The 8,999-nt window shown below is 42.3% G+C and overlaps 1 protein-coding gene across 1 annotated transcript; it reads left to right on the forward strand.

The window, feature by feature from the left end:
* Positions 1–3,335: 3,335 nt before the first annotated feature.
* trhr2 (thyrotropin releasing hormone receptor 2) lies at positions 3,336–8,617 on the forward strand (the record flags this gene model as incomplete). The annotated part of the gene is made up of 3 exons (XM_084172062.1): positions 3,336–3,721; positions 3,867–4,290; positions 7,874–8,617. 3 exons carry the CDS (start codon positions 3,336–3,338, stop codon positions 8,615–8,617), a joined length of 1,554 nt encoding a protein of 517 aa, XP_084028188.1.
* Between the last annotated feature and the right edge of the window lie 382 nt (positions 8,618–8,999).

The following is an 8,999-nucleotide window of genomic DNA, read 5'->3' on the forward strand; positions in this document are numbered from 1 at the left end:
AAATACGACACTGTCAGTTTAGCGATTTGGCTTTGGCGCCACCGTGCTCTCAATATGAAGCATGACTTCAATATTTCAACAAAAGACAACTCGGTCACTGTCACTTACCTATTTGTTCATCTCGGTAATTTTTCTATATCCTATTTTGAAATTGGCCTAATTAGGGTTAGCCTACATTGGTGTCAGGAGTGGGATGGTGCTGGCGGGAGGCATGTGGTGGTGATGGACTTGTGAAGGTGAAGTGGAGGTGGGGATTTCTGAGGATGGGGGGTAACACAATTATAATAATATAATATGCCATTTAGCAGACGCTTTTATCCAAAGCGACTTACAGTCATGTGTGCATACATTTTTACCATTCAATTGCCTACTTTGTCCTGGACTAGTAAAATGTTTTTATGGTCATTTTGATATAGGCCTAGACCTACTGTGGTAATTTAGGGCATAATGTACATTGTAGGCTAGTGATTACCATCAGAAAAACAAAACCTTCCACGTAAGAAAGGCTCCAGCCAGAAATAAATGTAGCCTTGATGGCTGGCTGAATTATCTATATAATTCTCTAGTCCTGCATGCAGAACGGCATAGTTTAGGATTCCATGGGTTAATGATTAACAAAACAGCGCTGTGGCAGCGGTTCAACGCAAGGTGGGAGACATGAGCCATGACGAAAGCGCATGGACTGCGTTGGAGAGGCTGTGAAGGTGCATCATAGTCTATGTCAGTGCATTGCTGGTCTGCGAGACTGTAAATTATTTTAGACAACAGAAACGAGTCTTAACTACACAGTGTTCAAGGTGAATTACAGAGCTGAAAATAATTTGAAGAAACGAGAAATTGGGGAAGTGTGTCCATGCGCATCAATTAGCAAGAATGGATATAAGGTAGGTGCGCAAATTTTGTGATGGACTAGGAGAGGTGCAAGGGATCAAAGTTATTAAAGGCATAATTAATTGTGAAATTGTTTGCCTAATACTTCACTGACATTTTCCTGCAAAATTCACCATACATTCTTCATCATTTCTGGAAGTTGCCTCTACAGCAGGGTTCTGTGAAGTATTATTGTGGGTTTTTGGAGACAACATGATAGGTAGGCTATGCATTTGAAAATGACCTGTAGTAGGAAATTGTAGCTGTCGATTATTTTGATGATATGTGTCTCATATAGGGTTATCAGGTCCTCAGTGATTAATTAATTTGAATATTGATTAATGAGTTTGATGATTAGTTCATGACATTGTTTTCAATAATTATGCTGATCCATATGACAAGATACTTTTAGTTCATTTACTTGTACATTTTAAGTGGCAATAGTCCATGATGCCAAAAGATTGTGATGAGCCTCTATGAGCCAGCTATTTTGAACAACTCTTACTGGACTTCATGGCTTCACATGCTGCTATCACATGCAGGCACAAAAACACTGACAGATTGACAGATTGACAAACAAGCTCCAAAACGTTTCTTCCATTTATGACCATGCTGCTATAGGGAGACATGCACAATCTGCAACAGCTTAATTAACATCACATTACTTCAGTTACCACCATATAATTTCCACCAGAATCAGAATCAAAGTTGCCATCCATCACGACACAAGGCGATAGAAACCCAGAGCCCAGAGCAATAATGACATTCTGGATTGTGTGTACTGCAGTGATGAGCAGAGCAACCCATGACAGCAGAGAGTTCAAACTACAGAGAACACTGTAAAGATGTATGTCGTTAGATGAATAGGCAGAAATTAAACAATGAAATGAAAGACTTTAAATGTAATAGTCACAGCAAAGTATCTATGGCTAGCAAATAGGCTTGCTTCCATTTTAAAGACAAACTTAGTAAACAAAGACATCTATAGTGTATTTAACAGTTTGTTAAAGGTACAGCCTGTAGCTGGTAGATGATGTCCTACTGACCATAAAATAGAATTCTTCTTCTTCCAATCATCTCTGCATAGCGATGTTGAAATTGCTTCAGCCCAACAGCCCAACATAATGAAAATGTAGAAATGGGTGAAACTAAGTTTACTGTGAGATGTGAGGGGATGGTGGTGTCTGATTGATGTTGGGCTTCAGTTAAATTACTTTTCATTTCATGTCCACCTTAATTTATTAGAGGTATCCTCTGGAGAGGAGGCCCAATCTCATTTACAAGGCAAGGAGACTGAAAAGAGCAACAGATGTCTAGATGGCTTTCACTCACTAAATGTGCTGCACTCTGACTAAGTTTAAAACACTCAGTCTTTGAAATAAGAGATGAGGTTCTTGGGGTGATATTTGTATAGAGTGTATTGATGTTTGTGTTGAATTGTATTGATATTGTGTTGAATATATGAGAATATGAGCTTCTATAGTACTTCACCCAGTCATTTTGCTTTTCAACCAGTTTTTGCAAAAGGTAATTCATATTCTACTGAATATTGATCTGCATTATGTGGGCTTCAAGTAAACATACTGTTAGTTGCACATGCATGAAAGCACACATTGGAATTTAATTTGTATCTTTACCAATCTAAATGAATAATTTTGGAAATGTCAAGTGTCTGGAAAGCGCTGGCATGGGATTTAGTTATGCTTAACTAATACTGTGCATAACTAAAATGCCTCATTTTAATCATTCTCAAAGGGAGCTTATCATGTCTCCCCAGTGTTTCCCCTATATTCATTTAGCAGCGGTGCCACCGCTGCTAAAATATGATGTTATTCTTTTATACAGTATATATATTTCTGCCGAGACACGCTTTTAGAATATAGGGGAAAGAATATAGGGGAAACACTGCTCCCTGTTGTTAATTTTTATTGCAGAGAATGAACACCTAGCAGGTGTTCTGTAAAGATGGTTTATAATGTGTTGTTTTACCACGTGTGTTGAGCCAATTGTTTTACTCCTAATGTCGACATTCAAACAAACAGCATTTATCTATCATGTCCAGCTAAGTGTGTATTTAGCAATTGGCAATGCATGTCTTTCCAAAGGTAGATACTTTGGTAGTAGTAATCTTTTAAATTAACTACAATAATTGTTCTATTTTCAGGCGGATCAATGGAATTCTCATTTGTTTAAAAGGGCTAAAGGCAGAGGAAAATTAGCTTCAACATGTTGATTTGATTAATTCAATCAAACGATAACCCTGCAAAATAATTCAATAGGCTGAAAGACAGATGGAACATAGTACACCATTAAAAGGGTTTCATTAGCAACAAATACAGAACACCTACAGGGACACTTATTCCTACATTCCCACGCTAACATATCACACACTCACACATGCCAGTTCCTATGTCCTTCACTCTCTCAGTCTTACTCACATAGAAACAAACTCATCACCTGCAAACATGACAGAAAATGTAAGCTCAAGGATGGACACCCCAACCAACATTTCCTTGGTGGGCCCAGGGGACCCCATATCCCAGTCACTGGAGTACAAGACTGTGGCAGTTTTCCTGGTTCTGCTAGTTTGTGGACTTGGCATTGTGGGTAATATCATGGTGGTTCTGGTTGTCCTCACCACGCGACACATGCGTACGCCCACTAACTGCTACCTGGTCAGCCTGGCCATAGCGGACCTCACCGTGCTGGTGGCCGCTGGTCTGCCCAATGTGTCAGACAGCCTGACGGGCACCTGGGTGTTTGGGCACGCTGGCTGCCTTGGCATCACCTACCTCCAGTACCTTGGCATCAATGTGTCCTCCTGCTCTATCACAGCCTTTACTGTGGAGAGGTGAGTGATGCCTCAACTACCTTAACCCCTTTATACCTCCTCAACCAAAGCCATATACAAGAACAATTCAGAATAATTTACTGTATAAATGTCTTTGGAGAACAACAAGCCAAAGTGTCTGTTGTTTGTGCTTCTCCATTTCCAGGTACATTGCTATCTGCCACCCAATGAGGGCTCAGACAGTGTGCACGGTGTCCCGGGCCAAGCGGATCATAGCAGGGGTGTGGTTGTTCACCTGTGTCTACTGCATGCTGTGGTTCTTCCTGGTGGACATCCAGGTAATGAAGAGCGGCAGCATCCAGTGTGGCTACAAGGTGTCCCGTGACCTCTACCTCCCCATCTACCTCATTGACTTTGCCATCTTCTACGTGATCCCTCTGCTCCTGGCCATCGTCCTGTACGGCCTCATCGCCCGCATCCTGTACCTCAACCCACTCCCCAACCGGCCCGACGTGGGCACGGTCTCCGCTGGTGCTACCACGCTCCGCAGGAGCTGCAAGGAACCAGCGAATGGAGGGAAAGGGGGTCGTCAGGGCCGCCCGAAGAGCACGCTCTCCTCCAGGAAACAGGTGCGTGCGTCACAGAACAAGGAGCCCCCTTTATGTCCCCCTGTAATTGACATCCAATGGCTTTGGTCACAGTTGACCCCAGCCTACTCTTTACCCTGCTCTCTGATCTCCACGGATTAGCCCATGATACCATCAAAGCATCATGTTCTTCCTATCAGTTGGGATAAGTGGCCTGCTGTTTGCAGAGTCCACTGCACTGCCCACCTTGGTTATGACTGACCTAAGGGTGAAATAGCTGTAATGGTTTCTGGAGCTGTTGGGGTAAAAGGTTTTCTCAGGGGATCTGAGTCTGTGGTGTTGCACAATGCCAAGTGCCTTAGCCTTAGCTTTATATGTGTTCGCTCTAAATTGTACAGCATTGTACATTGTGTACTCAGGTGTTATGCCTGAAAACCCAGATTCCCCTTATCCATTTAATATGAGAGTAAGCAAGGCAGTATTTGTATGTAGGCTATGTAAGTATGTTTTGATTTCACCCCCCTCTTTAGCGGATTCATGTAATTATTTATTTTCACATTGCCTACATAACAGAAGCATTCAACATATGAATGCCTATCTATTCACAATGTTACGAAATGGTAAGTAAACAGTGGCTTAGACCTTCAGGCTCTAGAAATTCAACCATACTGTAGAATGGGGAATATAACTCATTTTCTGAATATCCAAGTTATTCCGAGTTTTCATTTTTGGATCCAGACATTCACTTACAGTGAATGTGGACAGATGGAGCAAATCTGGTTGTGTACCCAGGTCATTAAGGGTGCTGCTGCTGATAAGAGGAAACACATTAAGGCCCATCAGCATCTCATCAGCAGCCATATTATGTTATTGATTAATCTGACTATCTCTGTTGATGGATGCTCAACACAACAACACATTTGAAACTCTTGTTTACGATGTATTGTAGAGATGGGAGGTCAACCATACAAGAAATGACTCCCATTTATCAGTCAACATTGGCAAAATCCTTTGTATGAGACACATTTGGCTGAGGAATATCACACAGCCAGTTAGCGCTTGATCGGTATGGCAGCATTATAGGCTACATGTATTGCAATGGGGAAATAAAACACAGGATTGTAAAATCAGACACAAAGACACACACACAAAAGTCTCGCCTCTGAAATAATGACTTCCCCAGGCTCTCCAGTGCAGTGCACCTGCTGCGGGATACAGTATCCACAGTATCCACAGTATCCACAGTATCCACAGTATCCACACTATCCACAGTATCCACAGTATCCTTATTATCCACAGTATCCACAGTATCCTTATTATCCACAGTATCCACATTATCCTTATTATCATCCACAGTATCCACAGTATCCACATTATCCTTATTATCCACAGTATCCTTATTATCCACATTATCCTTATTATCATCCACAGTATCCACAGTATCCTTATTATCCACAGTATCCACAGTATCGTTATTATCCACAGTATCCACCGTATCCTTATTATCCACAGTATCAACAGTATCCACAGTATCCTTAATATCCACAGTATCCACAGTATCCACAGTATCCTTATTATCCACAGTATCCTTATTATCCACAGTATCCACAGTATCCTTATTATCCACAGTATCCACAGTATCCTTATTATCCCAAGGTCCCCAGCTATAATTATGTTTCAAGGCTGAAATGAAAACTTAAACTAAAACCAAAAGACTGGGTACAGCAACAGCTGTCAGTTCTGTGGCAGAAAAGTGAAGAAAATAACATATGTCATGTCAGGATGCTCTAAATGACCTTGCGTGTGTGTGTGTGTGTGTGTGTGTGTGTGTGCGTGTGTGCATCGGTTTTTGATAGTGGGTAGTTCCTAATCTCAAGTGCTCAAGGAGCGCCATTTGAGCAAAATATTTGCATAATATGATTTGGAATTTTCATTGAAGTATGCTTAATGCTGCAGATGATTATAGTCTCAGTTCTTCAACAGTTACTCTTTGCTCTTTTATTTATTGGACCTTTATTTGATTTGCTGATAAAAATCTGATGAAGTTCTGATGAAACTCCTGTAGCCTACAGATGTAGGATCTTAATTTGAGCCAGTTTGCACAGCAGGAAAATGATCCTGCAGCAACAGGAAATGTGAATTATTATGTGGATTATAATTCATGGACATTTTTGTAGGGGTTAATAAATTTTTCGTAAGAGAAAATCAAGTCTGAAATTTCAAAGTGGGAATTACAAACCTCAGAAGCCTTTTAACACCTCAAATACACTACACGTTTTACATGTCCTGCATTGCAGGAAAGTTCTCCTGCAACAGGGTGATCAAATTAAGATCCTACGTCTGTATACTAAAGAATGACTTTAAAAAACTGTAGTTTTGGTTCATTAGATTTACTTCTGTTCTGTATTCGACCTAATTGAAACCTGCCATGATCTGCAGCAGTCTGCTTTGTTTGTGATCTACAGCAGTCTGCTTTAATACTCCCTGGGCTGGTAATGCGTTATGAAAATAATAAGATGCATATTCAAAATGTCACAGTGATCCTTAGTGTCATTATCTCGCTGTTGTATAATTAAAGCCTCCAACTCCCTGGCTCTCTCCGCTTCAATTAAACGCTTCAATTTTTTTATTTCACTCAAGGTTGCTGTCACCGACTGTCGTTTATCAAGGGATCCTTATCTCAAATAGCATTTAGCTTAAAGAGGCCGTGTATGATACGAGTATCAACTGCCTCTCTTTTGTGTTGCCATGATCAAACGTAGGAAGACTAGAAAAAGGTTTTGAATTGGTGAGAGTGAAGTGTTTAAAATTCGTACTGACAAAAAGGTGAGCAGAGCAGGGGATAAAAGACAGCCTGTGCCATTGTTTGGGAGTGATAAGGCTAATCAGTGGAGTCTTACAGTGGTTCTTCATCTGTCTCACCGGGGTTCTAGAATGTCTGTGTGTTGTCGCCATGGTCACAAAGCCAGGGTCTCTCTCTCTCTCTCTCTCTCTCTCTCTCTCTCTCTCTCTCTCTCTCTCTCTCTCTCTCTCTCTCTCTCTCTCTCTCTCTCTCTCTCTCTCTCTCTCTCTCTCTCTCTCTCTCTCTCTCTCTCTCTCTCTCTCTCTCTCTCTCTCTCTCTCTCTCTCTCTCTCTCTCTCTCTCTCTCTCTCTCTCTCTCTCTCTCTCTCTCTCTCTCTCTCTCTCTCTCTCTCTCTCTCTCTCTCTCTCTCTCTCTCTCTCTCTCTCTCTCTCTCTCTCTCGATATACCCACCTCTGAGATGGGGGTCTGTTCTCTCAAAGACACTGGTGGCCCCTGTGGCCTCGTTGACCCAATCCACTGTGGCCATGGTGTGTCTGTTTGCTTAATACAAGGCTCTCACACAGATAAATACTGAATTGTGGTGTGCTAAAGTTAATCTCTAATGTAATGTTGAGTGCGATAAGGGAATCAGATTAATGATACTGTAATACGTCACACAGGATTTAACTGTGCTTCAGATACCACTGAATATGACAGTTTGACATGTATGTTTGCATGTTCATTCACTTTTTATTGGATTAGCCCAAGTTTATTGTGAAATGAGTGAACATACAGTATGCATTACATCTCCCCAGATCTCATCTCTCCTGTCTCTCTCACAGGTCACTAAGATGCTCTCAGTGGTGGTGATCCTGTTCGCTTTACTGTGGATGCCCTACCGGACCTTGGTCCTTATTAACTCCTTCATTGCCACACCCTACCTGGACGCCTGGTTTGTACTGTTCTGTCGGATCTGTATGTATGCCAACAGTGCCATCAACCCTGTAGTGTACAACCTGATGTCTCAGAAGTTCCGTTCAGCGTTCCGGGGGCTCTACAGGTGCCAGAGGCAGGAGGCTCACCACCGCACCCTATCCATGATCCAGAGCGGCTACAGCATGGCCAGGGACCCACGCACCCCACAGCAGACCAGCAACGGGACCAAACAGGGGGCCAGGAGAGTGACCTGCACTGACACAGTGACGGAGTGGCAGAGCAAAGACACCTCCCCAGCCAAAGAGAGGAAGGATCACCTGAAGGAAGAGAGGAAAGACACAAGCTGTGGTGAGATCAAATCAACACCTCAGCAAACTGAGATCAACTCCACATCTGGGCAAACTGAGATCATGTCCACACCTAGGCAAAATGAGATCAAATCCACAGCTGGGCCGAACGAGATCAAATCCACACCTGGGCAAAATGAGATCAAGTCCACACCTGGGCAAAATGAGATAAAGTCCACACCTGGGCAGAACGAGATCAAGTCCACACCTGGGCAGAACGAGATCAAGTCCACACCTGGGCAAAATGAGATCAAGTCCACACCTGGGCCGACTGAGGCAGGAATGAATCACACAGTGCTGTAGATAAAACAAGCCTGTTTTAACATGAGGAAGTGAGTATTAGTCATTCACCAATCCAAACTAATTTTGGTAACATATCAAGAATGGAAAAGTCATCCATCTCATTACCCTTGAATAAGCACTATCAGAATGAAAAGATTCTGGCCAATAACACTATATCATTTAGGATTCCGGGTTTTTGGCTGTTGCATGGTCAAAAAAAGCATCATCAACATGTGACAGAGTGTTATGGACCGCTTCCAGGGATCACTGCAGGTCTCCTCTGCTCTTGTTAGTGCATTTCATTAGGTACACGTGTAGCTCAGTTGGTAGAGCATGGCGCTTGCAACGCCAGGGTTGTGGGTTCGATTCCCATGGGGGGCCAGTATGAAGAAAAAAATAAAAA

Source organism: Coregonus lavaretus (assembly GCF_964263955.1).
Source record: "Coregonus lavaretus genome assembly, chromosome: 11".
NCBI lineage: Eukaryota > Metazoa > Chordata > Actinopteri > Salmoniformes > Salmonidae > Coregonus > Coregonus lavaretus.